Below are 26217 nucleotides of genomic sequence, written 5' to 3'. Positions count from 1 at the left end.
GATTTTTCACTCCCCAACTGTACAAAGTGTCACTGCAGAGGGGAAGGTGGGTGGTTTCACCGCCGAGCGACCGAATGGCAACGAGTTGAACCTGAAGTCCACCAGTCTGCGGGCGAATCACTCGGCCGTGTATTACTGTGCCTGGAGTCTGCACAGTGACTCAGAGAGATGGAGGAGCTCAACAAAAACCCCAAAGGCCGCAGGAAACTCCTGTTGATGATGAAACCGCGCGGTGCTGTTGGGTTTATTTTGCAGAGCGAACGTGCTTTTGACAACAAGAGGCGGTGCGTTAGAATAACAGTGAGAGATTAGATATAGAGGCTCTGGAGAAAGTGCAAAGAAAGATTATCAAGGATGATCCCAGAATTCAGCGGTTTAAACTATCAGGAAATGCCAAACAGGCTGGAGTTCTTTTCTCCAGCAAAGAGAAGGCTGAGGGGGGACCTGGCAGAGGTCTTTAAAGATTATCAATGGGTTTGATCGGTTAGGCTTAGCGACGAAAGATAGAACGATAGGCAGAAAGGATTAAAGAAACATGGGATGAAAGAGGGAAATAAATAAAGGAAGGAAGGAAGCAGGGAAGATAAGAGAAGGAAAGAAAGATAGAACTGCAGAACGATAGTAAAGAAAAATAGAACGAAATGTGGAAAGAAGGAAATTACTTAAAAGTCCTTTTATTTACCCACTGACATTGTGCTTACTTTCTCCACAGGGACAGTAGAGGGCGCTCGAGACCATGAAACACAACAGTGCCCGGAACATGGTTCAATCGGAACACAGGAACAGGAGGAGGCCATTCAGCCCCTCGAGCCTGTTACACAGGAACAGGAGGAGGCCATTCAGCCCCTCGAGCCTGTTACACAGGAACAGGAGGAGCCCATTCAGCCCCTCGAGCCTGTTACACGGGAACAGGAGGAGGTCATTCAGCCCCTCGAGCCTGTTACACAAGAACAGGAGGAGGCCCTTCAGCCCCTCGAGCCTGTTACACAGGAACAGGAGGAGGAAATTCAGCCCCTCAAGCCTGTTACACAGGAACAGAAGGAGGCCATTCAGTCCCACGAGCCTGTTACACAGGAACAGAAGGAGGCCATTCAGTCCCACGAGCCTGTTAAACAGGAACAGGAGGAGGCCATTCATCTACTTGCGACTGCCCTGTCTTTTAATCTGTAATTCAACCTCATTAACCCGCCTTTGCTGCATCTCCCTTGATATCCTAACCCAACATGAATCGATCCAACTCAGCCTTGCGAGCTCCAATTGTCCTCCAGCATCCGCAGCCTTTTGGGGGCGGGTGTTCCATATTTCAAAAGGGAATTGGATAAATACTCGAAGGAGCAAAACTGCAGGGATATGGGGAAAGAGCGGGGGAGTGGGACTAACTGGATTGCTCTCCGATGGAGCTGGAGCAGACTGAATGGGCCGAATGACCTCCTTCTGTGCTCCACCATTCTATGAGTTTTACAAAATACTTAATTTCTCAACTTTATTCGGAATAATGTGGGTCATTAAGGAGACCGAGAAAATGAATCCCTCTTCCATGTAGCTCTATATCCGTGGCCATTCATGTTTCAGCTCAGCGAGTCCTATCTCTGATGGGGAAAGGGTTCACTGCAGTGTGAATAAAGTGGGGCTGTTTGCAAGTTCCCCAGTCAAGGGCGAGTCTTTGAATCCTCCTGATCGTCATAGGCCCAAACAGGCAATAGAACAGATGAACAGCCCGATGTGACCCGGACACTGCTACACCGACTGCCTCACCTTATCAGAAGGTTTTACTTTAGACCAGTGCTGTCCATGTGTTAGCCACAAGTCACATGTGGCTAATTGGGAATCTGCATGTGACTCGTCGGGAATCCAGATGTGCATAAATGCATTTCTGATTAGTAAATAAATAATGAGCATCAGGCACCGTTGTTGGGAATTTTAACGGCATAGGATCCAGTCATTGGTAATTAGCAACAACATTGATTCTGATTGGTTCTCTAGAGGCAGGGGGCGTGTCCAATCCTGCATCACTTCCGTCCATTCTTCATTCTTCATTGATGGTTTTAAAAGAGCGGGTTTGCTCCTCACCAGAAGCAACTCTCCTTTTCTCGCTCCGTTCATTATTAAAAGAGTGGCTTCCAGTAAAAGATGTATCTGTTACTGGGTCTGATGATCTTGGTTCAAAGTGAGGGACTTCTCCCAACAATAATTCTTGCTAATAACTTTCCTTTACATTATTCTTTCTTTCTCTCTCTCGCTTTTTTTCTCTCTTTCTCTCTTTGTTACTCCCATTGCCCCGGATGTCCCAATTGACTAACCTCCTCCTCTCTCCCTGTTTCTTTCCCAGATGTGAGCTCGCAAACTATCCGCCAGACTCCAGACGCTGTCTCCAGATTTCCCGGGGATGGAGTGGAACTGAAATGCACTCTGGAAAGAACCAGTACCCCTCAAATGTTCTGGTACAGACAATTCCCGGGGCAGGAGCCGCAGTTGATTTTTCACTCCCCAACTGTACAAAGTGTCACTGCAGAGGGGAAGGTGGGTGGTTTCACCGCCGAGCGACCGAATGGCAACGAGTTGAACCTGAAGTCCACCAGTCTGCGGGCGATTCACTCGGCCGTGTATTACTGCGCCTGGAGTCTGCACAGTGACTCAGAGAGATGGAGGAGCTCAACAAAAACCCCAAAGGCCGCAGGAAACTCCTGTTGATGATGAAACCGCGCGGTGCTGTTGGGTTTATATTGCAGAGCGAACATGCTTTTGACAACAAGAGGAGGTGCGTTAGAATAACAGTGAGAGATTAGATATAGAGGCTCTGGAGAAAGTGCAAAGAAAGATTATCAAGGATGATCCCAGAATTCAGCGGTTTAAACTATCAGGAAATGCCAAACAGGCTGGAGTTCTTTTCTCCAGCAAAGAGAAGGCTGAGGGGGACCGGGCAGAGGTCTTTAAAGATTATCAATGGGTTTGATCGGTTAGGCATAGCGACGAAAGATAGAACGATAGGCAGAAAGGATTAAAGAAACATGGGATGAAAGAGGGAAATAAATAAAGGAAGGAAGGAAGCAGGGAAAATAAGAGAAGGAAAGAAAGATAGAACTGCAGAACGATAGTAAAGAAAAATAGAACGAAATGTGGAAAGAAGGAAATTACTTAAAAGTCCTTTTATTTACCCACTGACATTGTGCTTACTTTCTCCACAGGGACAGTAGAGGGCGCTCGAGACCATGAAACACAACAGTGCCCGGAACATGGTTCAATCAGAACACAGGAATAGGAGGAGGCCATTCAGCCCCTCGAGCCTGTTACACAGGAACAGGAGGAGGCCATTCAGCCCCTCGAGCCTGTTACACAGGAACAGGAGGAGGCCATTTAGCCCCTCGAGCCTGTTACACAGGAACAGGAGGAGGCCATTCAGCCCCTCGAGCCTGTTACACAGGAACAGGAGGAGGCCATTCAGCCCCTCGAGCCTGTTACACAGGAACAGGAGGAGGCCCATTCAGCTCCTCGAGCCTGTTACACAGGAACAGGAGGAGGCCATTCAGCCCCTCGAGCCTGTTACACAGGAACAGGAGGAGGCCCATTCAGCTCCTCGAGCCTGTTACACAGGAACAGGAGGAGGCCATTCAGCCCCTCGAGCCTGTTACATAGGAACAAGAGGAGGCCATTCGGCCCCTCGAGCCTGTTACACAGGAACAGGAGGAGGCCCATTCAGCCCCTCGAGCCTGTTACACAGGAACAGGAGGAGGCCATTCAGCCCCTCGAACCTGTTACACAGGAACAGGAGGAGGCCATTCAGCCCCTCGAGCCTGTTACACAGGAACAGGAGGAGGCCATTCAGCCCCTCGAGCCTGTTACACAGGAACAGGAGGAGCCCATTCAGCCCCTCGAGACTGTTACATAGGAACAAGAGGAGGCCATTCAGCCCCTCGAGCCTGTTACACAGGAACAGGAGGAGGCCCATTCAGCTCCTCGAGCCTGTTACACGGGAACAGGAGGAGGCCATTCAGCCCCTCGAGCCTGTTACATAGGAACAAGAGGAGGCCATTCAGCCCCTCGAGCCTGTTACACAGGAACAGGAGGAGGCCCATTCAGCTCCTCGAGCCTGTTACACAGGAACAGGAGGAGGCCATTCAGCCCCTCGAGCCTGTTACACAGGAACAGGAGGAGCCCATTCAGCCCCTCGAGCCTGTTACACAGGAACAGGAGGAGGCTATTCATCCACTTGCGACAGCCCTGTCTTTTAATCTGTAAGTCACCCTCATTAACCCGCCTTTGCTGCATCTCCCTTGATATCCTAACCCAACATGAATCGATCCAACTCAGCCTTGCGAGCTACAATTGTCCCCCAGCATCCACTGTCTTTTGGGGGTGAGAGTTCCATATTTCAAAAGGGAATTGGATAAATACTCGAAGGAGCAAATCTGCAGGGATATGGGGAAGTAGTCGGGGAGTGGGACTAACTGGATTGCTCTTCGAAAAAGCCAGCGCAGACTGAATGGGCCGAATGACGACCTCCTGTGCTCCACCATTCTATGAGTTTTACAAAATATTTAATTTCTCAACTTTATTCAGAATAATGCGGGTCATTAAGGAGACCTAGAAAATTAATCCCTCTTCCATGTAGCTCTATATCCGTGGCCATTCATGTTTCAGCTCAGCGAGTCCTATCTCTGATGGGGAACAGGTTCACTGCAGTGTGAATAAAGTGGGGCTGTTTGCAAGTTCCCCAGTCAAGGGCGAGTCTTTGAGTCCTCCTGATCGTCACAGGCCCAACCAGGCAATAGAACAGATGAACAGCCCAATGTGACCCGGATATTGTTGCACCGACTGCCTCACCTTATCAGAAGGTTTTACTTTAGACCAGTGTTGTCCATGTGTTAGCCACAAGTCACATGTGACTAATTGGGAATCAAGGTATGGCTAATCGGGAATCCAGATGTGCATAAATGCATTCCTGATTAGTAAATAAATAATGAGCATCAGGCACCGTTTTTGGGAATGTTAACGGCATAAGATCCAGTCAGTCATTGGTAATTAGCAACCACATTGATTCTGATTGGATCCCTAGAGGCAGGGGGCGTGTCCAACCCTGCATCACTTCCGTACATTCTTCATCATCGATGATTTTAAAAGAGCGGGTTTGCTCCTCACCAGAAGCAACTCTCCTTTACTCGCTCTATTCATTATTAAAAGAGTGGCTTCCAGTAAAAGATGTATCTGTTACTGGGTCTGATGATCTTGGTTCAAAGTAAGGGACTTCTCCCAACAATAATTCTTGTTAATAACTTTCCTTTATATTATTCCTTCTTTCTCTCCTTCTTTCTTTTGTTTTTTCATTCTTTGTTTCTTTCCCTCCTTTCTTCTTTCCCTCCTTCCATTCTTGCTCCACCGCCCAGAATGTTCTTGTTCACTGACCTCCTCCTCTCTCCCTGTCTATTTCCCAGATGTGAACTCGCAGACTATCCACCAGACTCCCGCCGCTGTCTCCAGATTTCCCAGGAATGGAGTTGTACTGAAGTGCACTCTGCAAGGGACCAGTGATGACTATATGTACTGGTACAGGCAATACCCGGGGAAGGAGCCGCAGTCTATGTTTTACTCCATGGGTACCAATGCTGTAAATCCAGAGGGGACGGTCGATGGTTTCACCGCCAAGCGACCGAATGGCAACGAGTTTAACCTGAAGTCCTCCAGCCTGCGGGCGAATCACTCGGCCGTGTATTACTGTGCCTGGAGTCTTCACAGTGACTCAGAGAGATGGAGGAGCTCAACAAAAACCCCAAAGGCCGCAGTAAACAGCTGTGGATGATGAAACCGCGCGGTGCTGTTGGGTTTATTTTACAGAGCGAATGTGCTTTTGACAACAAGGGGCAGGTTAGAATAAAAGTGACAGATTAGATATAGAGGCTCTGGAGAAAGTGCAAAGAAAGATTATCAAGGATGATACCAGAATTCAGAGGTTTAAACTATCAGGAAATGCCAAACAGGCTGGAGTTCTTTTCTCAAGCAAAGAGAAGGCTGAGGGGGGACCTGGCAGAGGTCTTTAAAGATTATCAATGGGTTTGATCAGTTAGGCATAGCGAAGAAAGATAGAACGACAGACAGAAAGGATAAAAGAAAGAAAGATGGGATGAAAGAGGGAAATAAATAAAGGAAGGAAGGAAGCAGGGAAGATAAGAGAAGGAAAGAAAGATAGAACTGCAGAACGATAGTAAAGAAAAATAGAACGAAATGTGGAAAGAAGGAAATTACTTAAAAGTCCTTTTATTTACCCACTGACATTGTGCTTTCTTTCTCCTCAGGGACAGTAGAGGGCGCTCGAGACCATGAAACACACCAGTGCCCGGAACATGGTTCAATCGGAACACAGGAACAGGAGGAGGCCATTCAGCCCCTCGAGCCTGTTACACAGGAACAGGAGGAGCCCATTCAGCCCCTCGAGCCTGTTACACGGGAACAGGAGGAGGTCATTCAGCCCCTCGAGCCTGTTACACGGGAACAGGAGGAGGTCATTCAGCCCCTCGAGCCTGTTACACAAGAACAGGAGGAGGCCATTCAGCCCCTCGAGCCTGTTACACAGGAACAGGAGGAGGCCATTCAGTTCCACGAGCCTGTTACACAGGAACAGGAGGAGGCCATTCAGCCCCTCGAACCTGTTACACAGGAACAGGAGGAGGCCATTCAGCCCCTCGAGCCTGTTACACAGGAACAGGAGGAGGCCATTCAGTTCCACGAGCCTGTTACACAGGAACAGGAGGAGACCATTCAGCCCCTCAAGCCTGTTGCACAGGAACAGGAGGAGGCCATTCATCTACTTGCGACTGCCCTGTCTTTTAATCCTGTAATTCAACCTCATTAACCCGCCTTTGCTGCATCTCCCTTGATATCCTAACTCAACATGAATCGATCCAACTCAGCCTTGCGAGCTCCAATTGTCCTCCAGCATCCGCAGCCTTTTGGGGGCGGGTGTTCCATATTTCAAAAGGCAATTGGATAAATACTCGAAGGAGCAAAGCTGCTGGGATATGGGGAAAGAGCGGGGGAGCGAGACTAACTGGATTGCTCTCCGATGGAGCTGGAGCAGACTGAATGGGCCGAATGACCTCCTTCTGTGCTCCACCATTCTATGAGTTTTACAAAATACTTAATTTCTCAACTTTATTCGGTATAATGCGGGTCATTAAGGAGGCCTAGAAAACGAATCCCTCTTCCATGTAGCTCTATATCCGTGGCCATTCATGTTTCAGCTCAGCCAGTGTTGTCTCTGATGGGGAACGGGTTCAGTGCAATCTGAATACACTGGGGCCGTTTGCAAGTTCCCCAGTCAAGGGCGAGTCTTTGAATCCTCCTGACCGTCATAGGCCCAAACAGGCAATAGAACAGATGAACAGCCCGATGTGACCCGGATACTGCAACACCGACTGCCTCACCTTATCAGAAGGTTTTACTTTAGACCAGTGCTGTCCATGTGTTAGCCTCGAGTCACATGTGGCTAATTGGGAATCAAGGTATGGCTAATCGGGAATCTGCATGTGACTAATCGGGAATCCAGATGTGCATAAATGCATTTCTGATTAGTAAATAAATAATGAGCATCAGGCACCGTTGTTGGGAATGTTAACGGCATAAGATCCAGTCAGTCATTGGTAATTAGCAACCACATTGATTCTGATTGGTTCCCTAGAGGCAGGGGGCGTGTCCAATCCTGCATCACTTCCGTACATTCTTCATTGATGGTTTTAAAAGAGCGGGTTTGCGCCTCACCAGAAGCAACTCTCCTTTACTCGCTCTATTCATTATTAAAAGAGTGGCTTCCAGTAAAAGATGTATCTGTTACTGGGTCTGATGATCTTGGTTCAAAGTAAGGGACTTCTTCCAACAATAATTCCTGTTAATAACTTTCCTTTACATTATTCTTTTTTTCTCTCTCTCTCTCTCTCGCTCTCCTTTCTCCCATTGCCCCGGATGTCCCAATTGACTAACCTCCTCCTCTCTCCCTGTCTCTTTCCCAGATATGAGCTCGCAAACTATCCGCCAGACTCCAGCCGCTGTCTCCAGATTTCCCGGGGATGGAGTGGAACTGAAATGCACTCTGGAAAGCACCAATACCCCTCAAATGTTCTGGTACAGACAATTCCCGGGGCAGGAGCCGCAGTTGATTTTTCACTCCCCAACTGTACAAAGTGTCACTGCAGAGGGGAAGGTGGGTGGTTTCACCGCCGAGCGACCGAATGGCAACGAGTTGAACCTGAAGTCCACCAGTCTGCGGGCGAATCACTCGGCCGTGTATTACTGTGCCTGGAGTCTGCACAGTGACTCAGAGAGATGGAGGAGCTCAACAAAAACCCCAAAGGCCGCAGGAAACTCCTGTTGATGATGAAACCGCGCGGTGCTGTTGGGTTTATATTGCAGAGCGAACGTGCTTTTGACAACAAGAGGCGGTGCGTTAGAATAACAGTGAGAGATTAGATATAGAGGCTCTGGAGAAAGTGCAAAGAAAGATTATCAAGGATGATCCCAGAATTCAGCGGTTTAAACTATCAGGAAATGCCAAACAGGCTGGAGTTCTTTTCTCCAGCAAAGAGAAGGCTGAGGGGGACCTGGCAGAGGTCTTTAAAGATTATCAATGGGTTTGATCGGTTAGGCGTAGCGACGAAAGATAGAACGACAGGCAGAAAGGATTAAAGAAACATGGGATGAAAGAGGGAAATAAATAAAGGAAGGAAGGAAGCAGGGAAAATAAGAGAAGGAAAGAAAGATAGAACTGCAGAACGATAGTAAAGAAAAATAGAACGAAATGTGGAAAGAAGGAAATTACTTAAAAGTCCTTTTATTTACCCACTGACATTGTGCTTACTTTCTCCACAGGGACAGTAGAGGGCGCTCGAGACCATGAAACACAACAGTGCCCGGAACATGGTTCAATCGGAACACAGGAACAGGAGGAGGCCATTCAGCCCCTCGAGCCTGTTACACAGGAACAGGAGGAGGCCATTCAGCCCCTCGAGCCTGTTACACAGGAACAGGAGGAGCCCATTCAGCCCCTCGAGCCTGTTACACGGGAACAGGAGGAGGTCATTCAGCCCCTCGAGCCTGTTACACAAGAACAGGAGGAGGCCCTTCAGCCCCTCGAGCCTGTTACACAGGAACAGGAGGAGGAAATTCAGCCCCTCAAGCCTGTTACACAGGAACAGAAGGAGGCCATTCAGTCCCACGAGCCTGTTACACAGGAACAGGAGGAGGCCATTCAGCCCCTCAAGCCTGTTAAACAGGAACAGGAGGAGGCCATTCATCTACTTGCGACTGCCCTGTCTTTTAATCTGTAATTCAACCTCATTAACCCGCCTTTGCTGCATCTCCCTTGATATCCTAACCCAACATGAATCGATCCAACTCAGCCTTGCGAGCTCCAATTGTCCTCCAGCATCCGCAGCCTTTTGGGGGCGGGTGTTCCATATTTCAAAAGGGAATTGGATAAATACTCGAAGGAGCAAAACTGCAGGGATATGGGGAAAGAGCGGGGGAGTGGGACTAACTGGATTGCTCTCCGATGGAGCTGGAGCAGACTGAATGGGCCGAATGACCTCCTTCTGTGCTCCACCATTCTATGAGTTTTACAAAATACTTAATTTCTCAACTTTATTCGGAATAATGTGGGTCATTAAGGAGACCGAGAAAATGAATCCCTCTTCCATGTAGCTCTATATCCGTGGCCATTCATGTTTCAGCTCAGCGAGTCCTATCTCTGATGGGGAAAGGGTTCACTGCAGTGTGAATAAAGTGGGGCTGTTTGCAAGTTCCCCAGTCAAGGGCGAGTCTTTGAATCCTCCTGATCGTCATAGGCCCAAACAGGCAATAGAACAGATGAACAGCCCGATGTGACCCGGACACTGCTACACCGACTGCCTCACCTTATCAGAAGGTTTTACTTTAGACCAGTGCTGTCCATGTGTTAGCCACAAGTCACATGTGGCTAATTGGGAATCAAGGTATGGCTAATCGGGAATCTGCATGTGACTAATCGGGAATCCAGATGTGCATAAATGCATTTCTGATTAGTAAATAAATAATGAGCATCAGGCACCGTTGTTGGGAATGTTAACGGCATAAGATCCAGTCAGTCATTGGTAATTAGCAACCACATTGATTCTGATTGGTTCCCTAGAGGCAGGGGGCGTGTCCAATCCTGCATCACTTCCGTACATTCTTCATTGATGGTTTTAAAAGAGCGGGTTTGCTCCCCACCAGAAGCAACTCTCCTTTACTCGCTCTATTCATTATTAAAAGAGTGGCTTCCAGTAAAAGATGTATCTGTTACTGGGTCTGATGATCTTGGTTCAAAGTAAGGGACTTCTCCCAACAATAATTCTTGCTAATAACTTTCCTTTACATTATTCTTTCTTTCTTCCTCTCTCTCTCTCGCTTTTTTTCTCTCTTTCTCTCTTTGTTACTCCCATTGCCCCGGATGTCCCAATTGACTAACCTCCTCCTCTCTTCCCTGTTTCTTTCCCAGATGTGAGCTCGCAAACTATCCGCCAGACTCCAGCCGCTGTCTCCAGATTTCCCGGGGATGGAGTGGAACTGAAATGCACTCTGGAAAGTACCAGTACCTCTCAAATGTTCTGGTACAGACAATTCCCGGGGCAGGAGCCGCAGTTGATTTTTCACTCCCCAACTGTACAAAGTGTCACTGCAGAGGGGAAGGTGGATGGTTTCACCGCCGAGCGACCGAATGGCAACGAGTTGAACCTGAAGTCCTCCAGCCTGCGGGCGATTCACTCGGCCGTGTATTACTGTGCCTGGAGTCTGCACAGTGACTCAGAGAGATGGAGGAGCTCAACAAAAACCCCAAAGGCCGCAGGAAACACATGTTGCTGATGAAACCGCGCGGTGCTGTTGGGTTTATTTTGCAGAGTGAACGTGCTTTTGACATCAAGAAGGGGCGGGTTAGAATAAAAGTGAGAGATTAGATATAGAGGCTCTGGAGAAAGTGCAAAGAAAGATTATCAAGGATGATCCCAGAATTCAGAGGTTTAAACTATCAGGAAATGCCAAACAGGCTGGAGCTCTTTTCTCAAGCAAAGAGAAGGCTGAGGGGGACCTGGCAGAGGTCTTTAAAGATTATCAATGGGTTTGATCCGTTAGGCGTAGCGAAGAAATATAGAAAGAACGGCAGACAGAAAGGATAAAAAAGAGAGATAGGATGAAAGAGGGAAATAAATAAAGGAAGAAGAACCAAGAAAGAAATAATGAAAGAACAAAATAAATAAAAAAAGGAACGAAGCAGGGAAGAAAAAAAGAGAAGGAAAGAAAGATAGAACTGCAGAACTATAGTAAAGAAAAATAAAACGAAATGTAGAAAGAAGGAAATTAATTAAAAGTCCTTTTATTTACCCACTGACATTGTGCTTTATTTCTCCACAGGGACAGTCGAGGGCGCTCTAGACCATGAAACACACCAGTGCCCGGAACATTGTTCAACCTGTTACACAGGAACAGGAGGAGGCCATTCAGCCCCTTGAGACAGTTATATAGGAACAGGAGGCGGCCATTCAGTCCCTCGAGCCTGTTATAACTGGAACAGGAGGAGGCCATTCAGCCCCTCGAGCTTGTTACACAGGAACAGGAGGAGGCCATTCAGCCCCTCGAGCCTGTTACACAAGAACAGGAGGAGGCCATTCAGCCCCTCGAGCCTGTTACACAGGAACAGGAGGAGGCCATTCAGCCCCTCGAGCCTGTTACACAGTAACAGGAGGAGGCCATTCAGCCCCTCGAGCCTCTTACACATAACAGGAGGAGACCATTCATCCACTTGTGTCTGCTGTGCCTTTTAATCTGTAATTCAACCTCATTAACCCGCCTTTGCTGCATCTCCCTTGATATCCTAACCCAACATGAATCGATCCAACTCAGCCTTGCGAGCTCCAATTGTCCTCCAGCATCCGCAGCCTTTTGGGGGTGAGAGTTCCATATTTCAAAAGGCAATTGGCTAAATACACGAAGGAGCAAAGTTGCAGGGATATGGGGACAGAGCGGGGGAAGTGAGACTAACTGGATTGTTCTCCGAAAGAGCCGGCGCAGACTGCATAGGCCGAATGACTACTTTCGGTGCTCCACCATTCTATGAGTTTTACAAAATACTTAATTTCTCAACTTTATTTGGAATAATGTGGGTCATTAAGGATACCTAGAAAACGAATCCCTCTTCCATTTAGCTCTATATCCGTGGCCATTCATGTTTCAGTTCAGCCAGTGTTGTCTCTGATGGGGAACAGGTTCACTGCAATGTGAATACACTGGGGCCGTTTGCAAGTTCCCCAGTCAAGGGCGAGTCTTTGAGTCCCCCTGATCGTCACAGGCCCAAACAGGTAATAGAACAGATAAACAGCCCGATGTGACCCGGATATTGCTGCACCGACTGCCTCACCTTATCAGAAGGTTTCACTTTAGACCAGTGTTGTCCATGTGTTAGCCACTAGTCACATGTGGCTAATTGGGAATCAAGGTATGGCTAATCGGGAATCCAGATGTGCATAAATGCATTTCTGATTAGTAAATAAATAATAAGCATCAGGCACTGTTTTTTCGGAATGTTAACGGCATGAGATCCAGTCAGTCATTGGTAATTAGCAACCACATTGATTCTGATTGGTTCCCTAGAGGCAGGGGGCGTGTCCAACCCTGCATCACTTCCGTACATTCTTCATCGATGATTTTAAAAGAGCGGGTTTGCTCCTCACCAGAAGCAACTCTCCTTTACTCGCTCCTTTCATTATTAAAAGAGTGGCTTCCAGTAAAAGATGTATCTGTTACTGGGTCTGTTGATCTTGGTTCAAAGTAAGGGACTTCTCCCAACAATAATTCGTGTTAATAACCTCCTTCTTCTTTCTTTCTTTATTTCTCTTCTTCTTTCTTTCTCTTTCTCTCCTTTCTCACTCTCTCCTTCTTTCTCTCTCTCTCTCCTTTCTCTCTCCTTCTTTCTCTCTCTTTCTCTCTCTCTCTCTCCTTTCTCTCCTTTCTCTCTCTCTCTTTCTCTCTCTCTCTTTCTCTCTCTCTCTCTCTCTCTTCTGTCTCTCTCTCTCTCCTTTCTCTCTCTCTCCTTCTTTCTCTCTCTCTCATTCTTTCTCTCTCTCTCTCTCTCTCTCTCTCCTTTCTCTCTCTCTCTCCTTTCTCTCTCCTTTCTCTCTCTCTCTCTCTCTTTCTCCTTTCTCTCTCTCTCTCCTTTCTCTTCTCTCTCTCCTTTCTCTCGCTGCTTCTTTCTCTCTCCTTCTTTCTCTCTCCTCTCTCCTTTCTCTCTTTTTTCTCTCTCCTTTCTCTCTCTCTCTCTCTCCTTCTTTCTCTCTCTCCTTTCTCTCTCTCTCTCCTTCTGTCTTTCTCTCTCTCTCTCTCTCTCCCCTTCTGTCTTTCCTTCTGTCTTTCTCTCCTTCTGTCTCTCCTTCTGTCTTTCCTCTGTCTTTCTCTCCCTCTGTCTTTCTCTCCTTCTGTCTTTCTCTCCTTCTGTCTTTCTCTCCTTCTGTCTTTCTCTCCTTCTGTCTTTCTTTCTCTCCTTCTGTCTTTCTTTCTCTCCTTCTGTCTTTCCTCTGTCTTTCTCTCCTTCTGTCTTTCTTTCTCTCCTTCTTTCTTTCTCTCCTTCTGTCTTTCCGTCTTCCCTTCTTTCTTTCCCTCCCATTGACCCGGAAGTCCCAATTTACTGACCGCCTCCTCTCTCCCACTCTTACTCAGAGGTGAACTCGCAGACTGTCCATCAGACTCCCGCCGCTGTCTCCAGATTTCCCGGGGATGGAGCGGTACTGAAGTGCACTCTGGAAAGCACCAGTCCCCAGACTATGTACTGGTACAGACAATACTCGGGGAAGGAGCCGCAGTCCATGTTTTACTCGATGGGTACTAATCACGTGAACCCAGATTTTTCAGCACTGACATTGTGTTTTCTTTCTCCACAGGAACAGCAGAGGGCGCTCCATGACCATAAAACACATCTGATGCTAGAACATAGTTAAATCGGAACAGAGAAGCAGGAGAACGTCTAAAAGCTCGAGCCTTGTATATAGGAGCAGGAGGAGGCCATTCAGCACTCCGGGAGTCTGTTACATAGAAACAGGAGGAAGCGATTCATCACTCTGGGAGTCTGTTACACAGGAACAGGAGGAGGTCATTCACCGCTTGACCCTGTTACGTAGGAGTATAGGAACAGGAGTAGGCCATTTAGTCCCCTGAGCCTGTTCCTCTATTCATAGAGTTCATGGCTGCACTGTTACCTAACTCCATATACCTGCCTTTGCACCATTTCTCTTAATGCCTTTGGCTAACAGAAAACTATCAAGCACAGATTTAAAATTAACAATTGACCTAGAATCAACCGCGCTTTGCAAAAAAGAGTTTACTCTTCTGCCACCCTTTGCATGTAGAAGTGCTGGCTCACTTCACACCTGAATGGCCTCGCCATGGCTCCTTGTTAAAGACTCCCCAACCAGTAGAAGTTGTTTCTCTTTATCTACCATCTCAGTTGCCTGGACTATCTTGACATCTTCGGTCAAATCACCCCTTAACCTTCTGAGTTCCAGGGAATACAACCCCAGTTTGTGTAATCTCTCCTTGTAACTTAATCCTTGATGTCCAGGTATCATTCCGGTAAATCCTAAGGTGTGGTGCCCGCAACTGTACACAGTGCTCCTGGTGAGGTCTAACTTTTCACCATTTAGAAAGTTCTCTGATAATTTCTTTTTCCGTCCAAAGTGGATGACCTTACACTTAGGTACATTGAAATCAATTTGCCACAGTTTTGCCCACTCACTTAATCTTTTAATAGTTCTTTGTACGTTAATGCTGTCTCCACTCTGTGTACCGTGCTGCCGATCTTTGTGTTATTGGCACATTTGGATATGTGGCTCTCTATCTCATCACCTAGGTCGTTAATCAATACCGTAAAGAGTTGTGGCCCCCTACTCAAATCCCTGTGGCAAAGCACTAGTCACAAGATGCCAATTGGACTGCCTGCCTATTATCTTTACTCTCTGTCTCCTGACGCTCAGCCAATTCCATAATCAGGTCAATAATTTGCCTTCAATTCCCTGTCCTTCAACTTTAGCTAACAATCTCTTATGAGGAATAGTAGGAGGCCATTCGGCCACTCGAGCCTTTTACACATGAACACGAGGAGGCCTTTCAGCCCCTCGAGCCCGTTAAGCAAGTACAGTAGTTGGCCCATTCAGCCTTTCAACCTTGTTACACAGGAACAGGAGGAGGGCTCTTAGTCTTTCGACCCTGTTACATAGGAACAGGAGGAGGGCTCTTAGTCTTTCGAACCTGTTACACAGGAACAGGAGGAGGGCTCTTAGTCTTTCGAACCTGTTACACAGGAACAGGAGGAGGGCTCTTAGTCTTTCGACCCTGTTACATAGGAACAGGAGGCGGGCTCTTAGTCTTTCGAACCTGTTACATAGGAACAGGAGGAGGGCTCTTAGTCTTTCGAACCTGTTACACAGGAACAGGAGGAGGGCTCTTAGTCTTTCGAACCTGTTACACAGGAACAGGAGGAGGGCTCTTAGTCTTTCGACCCTGTTACATAGGAACAGGAGGAGGGCTCTTAGTCTTTCGACCCTGTTACATAGGAACAGGAGGAGGGCTCTTAGTCTTTCGACCCTGTTACATAGGAACAGGAGGAGGGCTCTTAGCCTTTCGACCCTGTTACATAGGAACAGGAGGAGGGCTCTTAGCCTTTCGACCCTGTTACATAGGAACAGGATGAGGGCTCTTAGCCTTTCGACCCTGTTACATAGGAACAGGAGGAGGGCTCTTAGCCTTTCGACCCTGTTACATAGGAACAGGATGAGGGCTCTTAGCCTTTCGATCCTGTTACATAGGAACAGGAGGAGGGCTCTTAGCCTTTCGACCCTGTTACATAGGAGGAGGGCTCTTAGCCTTTCGACCCTGTTAAATAGGAACAGGAGGAGGGCTCTTAGCCTTTCGACCCTGTTACATAGGAGGAGGGCTCTTAGCCTTTCGATCCTGTTACATAGGAACAGGAGGAGGGCTCTTAGCCTTTCGACCCTGTTACATAGGAGGAGGGCTCTTAGCCTTTCGACCCTGTTACATAGGAACAGGATGCGGGCTCTTAGCCTTTCGACCCTGTTACACAGGAACAGGAGGAGAGCTCTTAGCCTTTCGATCCTGTTACACAGGAACAGGAGGAGGGCTCTTAGCCTTTCGACCCTGTTACATAGGAACAGGAGGAGGCCTCTTAGCCGTTCGACCCTGTTACATATGAACAGGAGGAGGGCTCTTAGCCTTTCGACCCTGTTACATAGAAACAGGAGGAGGGCTCTTAGTCTTTCGTACCTGTTACATAGGAACAGGAGGAGGGCTATTCGCCTTTCGACCCTGTTACATAGAAACAGGAGGAGGGCTCTTAGCCTTTCGACCCTGTTACATAGGAACAGGAGGAGGGCTCTTAGTCTTTCGAACCTGTTACATAGAAACAGGAGGAGGGCTCTTAGCCTTTCGACCCTGTTACATAGAAACAGGAGGAGGGCTCTTAGCCTTTCGACCCTGTTACATAGGAACAGGAGGAGGGCTCTTAGTCTTTCGAACCTGTTACATAGGAACAGGATGAGGGCTCTTAGCCTTTCGATCCTGTTACATAGGAACAGGAGGAGGGCTATTAGTCTTTCGATCCTGTTACATAGGAACAGGATGAGGGCTCTTAGCCTTTCGATCCTGTTACATAGGAGGAGGGCTCTTAGCCTTTCGATCCTGTTACATAGGGTGCCCTGCAGCCACTCCAGCCTATTATATATGAACAGGAGGATGCCATTTAGCCCCACGAGCCTATTGCACATGCCCATGTCCCCATTGCAACTTTCTGATCGCATCAACTCAACTTACTGCCGATCAGAGAGGGAGGGGCGGAGCGGCTAATCAGAGAGGGAGGGGCATTGTATATGCAGTGTTTTATTCTGAATGATGAAGATCGTTGCGCTTAATAGCCGCCTGCTCCGTCCTTGCACACAACAGTCTCAGAGCTCGGATCCCTGAGCAAGTACATTGATTCTAAATGGTTGGACTGGGGAAGGAGGCGTGTCCAACACTGCATCACTACCGTATACTCTTCATGTTTTGCTCAATCATTTGACAAGAGCCGGCGAGGCTTTGACATCAGAGACGCAAGACCCGCCTCCAACAAGTAACCAATCGGTGCAATTTTGGGTGAAGCGGTTCCCGACTGAGTCAGGAGCAGCGAACCGGAGGGGGATGGAAGTGCGGAGCTGTGGGACCGTGTATCTCTCACTCATGCTCTACTCTCTGAGTCTGGAGATCAGCTCCGGTCAGCGCACGTTTACCTTTCAAAGCAATTTGTTTTAATAGAAAGAGAGTGAGAGACTGAGCGAGTCAGTGAGGGAGAGAGAGAGACACACAGAGTGAGAGACATAGAAAGTGAGTGAGGGATTGTGAGAGAAAGAGTAAGTGATAGAAACAGAGAGACCTACTCGACAAATACTGCCAAAATTGGGCTCTAACAGTAAATCTAAAGAAAACGAACATCATGATTTTTCAAAAAAGGCCCAGATGTCAGGAAAACAAATACCAGTTTACCCTCAGTGATACCACTATAGGACACACTATGAGCTACACCTACCTTGGTCTAACTATTACAGCATCAGGGAGCTTCAGCATAGCAGTGAATGCACTAAAAGAAAAAGCCCGAAGAGCCCTATATGCAATAAAAAGAAAATTCTACAACATCCAAATCCCAATCAAAATCTGGCTCAAAATATTTGACAGCATAATCCTGCCCATTGCACTGTACGGTAGTGAAATATGGGGCCCGCTAAATCACCAAAGCTACACTAAATGGGAAAAACATACAATAGAAGCCCTACATGCAGAATTCTGCCGAAGCATCCTTCGCACCCAAAGAAAAACGCCAACAAATGCATGCAGAGCCGAACTAGGCAGATACCCACTGATAATAAACATCCAAAAACGAGCACTAAACTTCCTAAATCACCTCAAATCTAGCTCCCCAGACACCCTTCATTTCAAAGCCTTTCAGACCCAAGAGCTAAACCCAGAAAAGAGTCCCCTGAGTCAGCTGCTACGGAAACTAAGTACTCAGCCGGACCCTGACCAGCCCCAGACCAACACAGCCGTCCAAACACCAATCCGAGTGAACCAAATCATTAAAAAATGCAAAGAAACCTACCTGGAACATTGGAACAAAATAACCGAAAGCCAAAGCAGATTAGAATGTTACCGGGCCCTAAAAAGAGAATATAAACTGGCAGACTACCTCACGACCATCAGAGACACAAAACAGAGACAGACCCTCACCAGGTACAGACTAAGCGACCACCAACTGGAAATTGAAAAAGGCAGATACAAGAAATCCTGGCAGCCTAGAGAGAATAGAATATGCGATCAATGTCTGGCCGGCGAGGTTGAAACAGAGATGCATTTCCTCCTAAAATGCGAAAAATTCAACACATCAAGAAACATATTATTCAACAAGCTAAGCCAAACAACCCCAGATTTCAAGGAATTGGATGACCTGTCAAAATTGAGATTAGTCCTAGGAGAAGGAGACAGACCATACCTTGGGGCCAAATATGTAACAACATGTCACAACCTGAGGACTGTTTAAAATTAAGACTGTTTAAAATTAATATTGAACGTACCAAATGAAGTACAAAGACTGTTTAAAATTAATATTGTTTAAAAGTAATATTGTATGTACCCAACAAATGTCAAATCGATTGACACCTACAGAATGTTGGAAAACTGTACCTTTTTGCTATGTAAGCTTTGGCAATATGGTTCTCTGTAAACTTTCATGCCAATAAAGCATTTGAATTGAATTGAATTGAATTGAAAATTGAATTGAGAGAGTGAGAGACATAGAGATAGAGTGAGCAATCGAGACAGAGAGAGAGAGACAGAAAGAGTGAGTGAGGGAGTGCGAGAGATAGATTGATAGAGAGGGTGAAGCAGTTAGCAGATAGATAGATAAAATCAAATCAAATCAAATCAAATCAACTTTTATTGTCATTGTTAGTGCACAAGTGCAGTACAACGAAATGTAGGCTTGCGGCTCCCCGAGTGTACATTTAGATTAAGACATTTAAACATTCAACATACATTTGGCTTGTAATACATTAACATAAACATAACCATAATAAAGTGCATTGGCAGATGTGCAGGCTTTAGAGTTTATTTGTGGAGTTCAGTAGGATGACAGCCCTGGGAAAGAAGCTGTTCCTAAATCTGGTCGTTCGGGTGCGAATGCATCTGTAGCGTCTCCCAGATGGCAGGAGGACGAACAGACTGTGGCTGGGGTGGGTAGGGTCTTTGATGATGGACCGTGACCTCTGTAAACAGCGTTTCTGGTATATGTGCTCTATGGTCAGTAGCCGGGTGCCGGTAATGCGTTGGGCAGTTTTGACTACCCGCTGCAGGGCTTTCCGGTCATAGTAGCTACAGAGAAATGGCTAGGAAGATAGTTAGATAGACGAGAGACATACAGATAGATAGAGCGAGTGGTTCATTGATGCTGAAGTATTAAATATCACTCTCCACATTTGACAGGCAGCAGAGGCTGGCTTGTGGAGCAGGAGCCGGGGTCACTGACCGTGTCCGCGAGCGAGCTGTTCCAGGTGAGTTGCCTTCTGAAGGAGCCGAGGTACAGCCACCTTTACTGGTACCGCCAGTATCTCGACTCAGAGCCCGAGGCCCTGATCTACTCCAGCACCAAGGGGGCAGTTACTCCCTACACCAAGGAGCCGTTTACAGCCCAGAGTCCCAGCAAGACACAGGCCGAATAATGAGCCAAGCCATGCTGTAGAACAGATGGGATTCCCGGTGACACCCGCATATTGTTGCAGCGACTGCCCCTTGTTATCTAAAGGGTTTGTTTTAGATCAGTGTTGTCCATGTGCTAGCCACTAGTTCCATGTGGCTAACTGAGAATCCAGATGTTGATTACTGGGAATCCAGATGTGCAGATATTCTTTTCTGATTAGTAAATAAACAATGAACAATGGACACCATTGCTGGGAATGTTAACGGCATAAGGACCAATCAGTCACTGGTAATTAGCAACCACGTCGATTCTGATTGGTTCGCTCGAGGAAGGGGCGTGTCCAACCCTGCATCACTGCCTCACGCTGCTCCAGGTTTCCTCAATGATTAGAAAGAGCGGGTTAACACCCCACAAGGCTCCAGGCTCCTGTTCTCGCTGCTTTCAACTATTAAGAGATACACTTCACGTAAAAGATGTATCTGTTACTGAGTCTTATTTTCTTGTTTCACCGTAAGGGATTTTATCAAACATTAATTCTTGTTATAAACTTACTTTCATGTTTTTCTTTCTTTCTCTCCTTTCTTTCTCTCCCCTCCTTTCTTTCTCTCCTTCTTTCTTTCTTTGTCTCCTTCTTTCTTTCTTTCTCTCCTTCTTTCTTTCTCTCCTTCTTTCTTTCTCTCCTTCTTTCTTTCTCTCTTTTTTCTCGCTTTCTCTCTTTTTCTCCCATTGCCCCGGATGTCCCAATTTACTGACCTCCTTCTCTCCCTGTCTCTTTCCCAGATGTGAACTCGCAGGGTATCCACCAGACTCCCGCCGCTGTCTCCAGATTTCCCGGGGAGGGAGTGGAACTGAAGTGCGATGTGGAGGGGCACCAGTAACCCTAACACCTACTGGTACAGACAATACCCGGGGAAGGAGCCGCAGTCCATATTTTACTCCATGGGTACCAATCATGTGGATCCAGAGAGGACGGTGGATGGATTTTCCGCCAAGCGACCGAATGACAATGAGTTCAACCTGAAGTCCTCCAGCCTGTGGGCGAATCACTCGGCCGTGTATTACTGCGCCTGGAGTCTTCACAGTGATTCAGAGAAATGGAGGAGCTCAACAAAAACCCCAAAGGCGGCAGGAAACACCTGTGGATGATGAAACTACACGGTGCCACGTCCTGTTGGGTTTATTTTACAGAGCGAACGTGCTTTTGACAACAAGAAGAGACGGGTTAGAATAAAAGTGAGAGAATAGATATAGAGGCACCGGAAAAAGTGCAAAGAAAGATTAACAAGGAAGACACCTGTCTGGAAAGAGTAACAATAAAAAGAATTCGTTACACAGGAACAGGAGGAGGCCATTCAGCCCCTCAAGCCTGTTACACAGGAACAGGAGGAGGCCATTCAGCCGCTCGACTCTGTTACACAGGAACAGGAGGAGGCCATTCAGCCCCTCGACTCTGTTACACAGGAACAGGAGGAGGCCATTAAGCCCCTCGAGTCTGTTACACAGGAACCGGAGTAGGCCATTTAGCCCCTTGACCCTGTTCCGCTATTCAATGAGCTTATGGCTGAATTGTTGCCTAACTCCATATACCTGCTTTTTCCCCATATCTCTTTCTAACTTTGGTTAGCAGAAATCTATCAAGCTCAGATTTATAATTATCAATTGACCTAGCATCAACCGCACTTTTTGGAAGAGAGTTTAAACTTCTGCCACCCTTTGCTTATAGGAGTTTTTGTTAACTTCACGCCTGAAAGGCCTCTCCATGTCCCCTTGTCCTGGACTCCCCAAACAGCAGAAGTAGTTTCTCTCTATCTTCCTTATCAGTTCCCCATAACTCCTTGACATCTTCGATCAAATCGCCCCTTAACCGTCTAAATTCCAGTGAAGACAACCCCAGTTTGTGTAACCTCTCCTCATACATTAACGCTTGAAATCCAGGTATCATTCCGGTATATCCTAATGTGTGGTGCCCAGGGTTGAACACTGTGCTCCTGTTGAGGTTTAACCAGTGCTTTGTAAAGATGTATCATAATGTCTACCCACTTGTATTCTAGTCGACCAGGTATAAAGCCGAGAATTCCATGAGCCTTTTTGCTTATTATCTGTACCTGTCCATTAAATTTTAATGATCTATGTACATGGAGCCCTAAGTCTCTTTGGACCTCCATTGTTTCTAGATTTTCACCATTTAGAAAGTTCTCTGAGCAATCCTTTTCACGTCCAAAGTGGATGGCCTCACACTTACATACATTGAAATCAATTTGCCGCAGTTTTGACCACTCACTTAATCGTTTAATATTTCTTTGTAATTTATTGCTGCCTCTACTCTGTTTACAATGCTGCCTATCTTTGTGTCATTGGCAATATTGAAGATGTGGCTCGCTATCCCTTCATCTAAGTCGTTAATAAATACGCTAAATAGTTGAGGCCCCGACACAAATCCTGGTGGGAAGCCATTTGTCACATGTTGCGAATTCGAGTACCTGCCTATTATCTCTACTCTCTGTCTCCTGAAGCTCAGCCAGTTCCATAATCAGGTCATTAATTTGCCTTCAATTCCCTTTCCTTCAACTGTAGGTAACAATCACTTATGAGGAAATGTAGGGGGCCATTCAGCCCCTCGAGCTTGTTACACATAAATAGGAGGACAGGAGTTGGCCCATTCAGCCTTTCGACACTTTTACATAGGAACAGGAGGAGTTCGCTATGTCTTTCGACCCAGTTACATTGGAACAGGATGAGGACCCTGCAGCCACTCAGGTCTATTCCATAGGAATAGGAGGAGGCCCACTCAGCCTCTCGATCCTGTTACAAAGGAGTAGGAGGAAGCCATTTAGCCCCACGACCGTATTACACGTGTTTATGTCTCGTTTGCAACTTTTTGCTCCCATCAACTCTACTTACTGCCTATCAGTGTGGGAGGGGCGGAACGGCCAATCAGAGAGCGAGGGGCGGAGCATTGTAAATTCAGTGTTTTCTTCCGAATGATAGAGATTGTTGCGCTTTAATCCCGCCAGTTCCAGGCCTTGTACACAACAGTCACAGAGCTCGGATCACTGAGCAAGTACATTGATTCTAATTGGTTGGACTGGGGAAGGAGACGTGTCAAACCCTGCATCACTTCCTTATGCTCTTCTTGTTTTCCTCAATTGTTTAACGTGAGGCGGTGACGTCAGAGACGCCAGACCCGCCTCCGACAAGTAACCAATCGATGCAGTTTTGTGAGAACCGGTTCCTGACTGAATCAGGAGCAGCGGAGGGGCGGAGGGGGATGGAAGTGTGGGGCTGTGGGATCGCGTGTCTCTCACTCCTGCTCCACTGTCTGAGTCTGGAGCTCAGCTCCGGTCAGCGCAAGTTTACCTTTCTAAGCAGTTTGTTTTAATAGAGAGAGTGAGTGAGTGAGAGACAGAGGGAGTCAGTGAAGGAGTGAGAGAGACAGAGTGACACAGACAGAGAGACGAAGCGAGATAGAGTGAGGGAGTGAGCCCGTGAGGGACAGACAGAGAGCGAAAGACAGAGGCACACAGAGTTAGAGACATAGAAAGTGAGTGATGGATCGTGAGAGAAAGAGTAAGTGATAGAAACCGAGAGAGAGAGAGGGAGAGACATAGAGATAGAGTGAGCAATTGAGACAGTGAGTGAGACAGAAAGAGTGAGTGAAGGAGTGAGGGAGACTGAGATAAAGATAAAGAGAGGGAGTATTAGCATTTATAGACAATTGAGATGATCTTTTTCCCCCCCATTTAGACACGACAAACACATATCATTCTTTAACCTATCATAGTAAAAGACCAAACTTAACATGAAATCCTTATATATTTCGAACTGGAATATCCAAGGTCTATGCTCTTCGGTGCTCGACGTGAAGAGTAGGACCCCAGAGTTCATAGATGAAACTAAAGATCTGGATATTATCATTTTACAGGAAACTTGGTATAGAGGAGAAGGACACACTGGCCGTCCCCAAGGGTACACAGAGCTGGTGGTCCCCTCCAATAAATTACCAGGAGTAACCCAAGGCAGAGACTCCGGAGGCATACTGATTTGGTTTAAAACAGAGCTTAAGAATTGCATCAAATTTATAAAAAAGGGCGAAAACTACATGTGGCTCAAAATTGAGAGGGGGATTATCTCTAACAGTCAAGATGTTTTCATTTGCGCACTCTATATCCCCCCAATGGAATCCCCGTACTTTAAAGAGGACACCTTCTCCAACATTGAGAGGGAAATTATCCAATACCAGGCCCAGGGGAACATGTTGATCTGTGGTGACCTCAATTCAAGAACTGGTGAAGAACCAGACTTCACCAATAATCAGGGAAACAATTACATATTCGGGAATAACCACTTCGATATCCCTTCCCATCCATACAGGCATAACTGCGACAAACAGACAAATACTAATAGAAAACAGCTCCTGCAGCTCTGTCGAAGCCTGGGTCTGTACATTGTCAATGGTAGGTTCATGGGAGACCTCCTAGGAAGATCGACCTATTGCTCACCTCTTGGCTGTAGCACCGTAGACTATATGATTACGGATTTGGACCCATCCTCTTTCAGAGCATTCACAGTCAAACCACAAACAACACTGTCAGACCACAGTCAAATTACTATGTATCTTAAAAAGACAGAAACAACCAACACAGAAACACAACCCAGTCAGCTGTACAACACCAAAAAATCGTACAGATGAGCCAAAAACAGCACGGAAAAATACCAGAAAGCAATTAGCAATCAATCAACTCAAGCTCTCTTGGACACCTTTCTGGAAAACATATACACTCACAATAAAGAAGGCGTAAACCGGGCAGTGAATAACCTAAATAATATTTTTGATAATTTGGCAACAAGGTCAAACTTGAAAGCTCTCAAGAACAAACCCAAAACAAAAAACCATGAAAAATGGTTTGACCCAGATTACCATAACATGAGGAAAAAACTTAGAAAAATACCAAACCAAAAACACAGACAACCAGAAAACGAGGAATTACGCCTTACTTATTGTCAGACACTAACACAATACAGAAACACACTCAGAACCAAAAAAGAACAGTATATTAAGAATACACTCAGCTCCATTGAGGAATCCATTGATTCCAATTGTTTCTGGGACAACTGGAATACATTACACAAAAAACAACACGACGAATTGACCATTCAAAATGGAGACACATGGGAAAACCACTTTGAAAAATTATACCAGAAAAACACAGTAAGGCCAGAGCAACACCAAATATGCAAAAAACTGGAAAAGCTCGAAATGGCCATAAAAGATAACCAAAACCCGCTAGACTCCATAATAACAGAAAAAGAACTATTTGAAAAACTCAAGGACCTGCGACCAGGAAAAGCTTGCAGTGCAGACGGCATACTAAGCGAGATGATTAAACACACAGACGATAAAATGAAACTGGCTATCCTAAAACTCTTCAACTTGGTTCTGAGTTTCGGTTACTTCCCTGATATCTGGAACAAAGGACTCATAACGCCCATATACAAAAGTGGGGGCAAAGTCGACCCAAATAACTATCGAGGCATCTGTGTAAACATTAACCTGGGGAAGGTATTCTGTAGTATCATAAACAAAAGACTTATAAACTTCCTTGAAGAGCACAATGTCTTGAGTAAAAGCCAAATTGGATTCCTACCAAACTATAGAACATCAGATCATATCTTCACCCTACAGACCCTAATTGACAAACATGTTCATCAAAACAAAAGCAAAATCTAAGCATGCTTTATAGATTTCCAGAAGGCTTTCGATTCCATCTGGCATGACGGTCTATTCCTGAAACTTATCGAAAGCGGGGTAGGGGGAAAAACATATGATGTAATTAAATCAATGTATACAAACAATAAATGTGCAGTTAAAATTGGAGACAAACAAACAAAATACTTCCCACGGGGCGGGGGGTGACGCAGGGCTCGCCCATCTCACCGACACTCTTTAATATTTACATAAATGAATTGGCAAAACTACTTGAACAATCTACAGCACCCGGCCTCACCCTATATGAATCCAAGGTTAAATTCCTCCTCTATGCAGATGACCTGGTTCTGCTGTCACCAACTAAGGAGGGTCTACAGCAGAACCTGGACCTGCTGGAGTCGTTCTGCCAGACCTGGGCCCTGACAATAAATCCCCAAAAAAACAAAGTCCTTGTGTTCCAGCAAAGATCCAGACATCAGGGACCCAAAATAAATTTAACACTAGGAACAACCAAAATTGAACAAACCACTAACTACACATACTTGGGCTTAAAAATCAGTTCTACGGGAAATTTCCATCTGGCTGTGAATGAACTGAAAGAGAAAGCAAGGAGGGCTTTCTATGCCATTAAAAAATCAATCCAAATAGAAATCCCAATTAGCATTTGGCTCAAAATTTTTAAATCAGTAATTGAACCAATTGCACTCTATGGCAGTGAGGTGTGGGGACC

General features: G+C 46.4%; 1 long non-coding RNA gene and 1 gene segment (V, D, J or C); both read left to right on the top strand.

The window, feature by feature from the left end:
• Nucleotides 1-5196: 5196 nt before the first annotated feature.
• Nucleotides 5197-5794, top strand: LOC147091456 (T cell receptor beta variable 30-like). The segment is given in 2 exon segments: nucleotides 5197-5233; nucleotides 5430-5794. Coding segments are annotated over 2 exon segments (402 nt in total).
• A 6588-nt stretch (nucleotides 5795-12382) lies between these two features.
• Nucleotides 12383-15855, top strand: LOC147091455 (uncharacterized). The gene is made up of 3 exons (XR_015075147.1): nucleotides 12383-12822; nucleotides 13708-13819; nucleotides 13929-15855. It is a non-coding gene; the product is annotated as an uncharacterized LOC147091455 (long non-coding RNA).
• Nucleotides 15856-26217: the final 10362 nt, after the last annotated feature.

Source organism: Somniosus microcephalus, unplaced genomic scaffold (assembly GCF_052327205.1).
Source record: "Somniosus microcephalus isolate GS21.2 unplaced genomic scaffold, FLI_Smic_1.0 unresolved_chr3, whole genome shotgun sequence".
NCBI lineage: Eukaryota > Metazoa > Chordata > Chondrichthyes > Squaliformes > Somniosidae > Somniosus > Somniosus microcephalus.
Note: the sequence above shows the minus strand (reverse complement) of the source record. Positions and strands in the feature narration are given on the sequence as shown.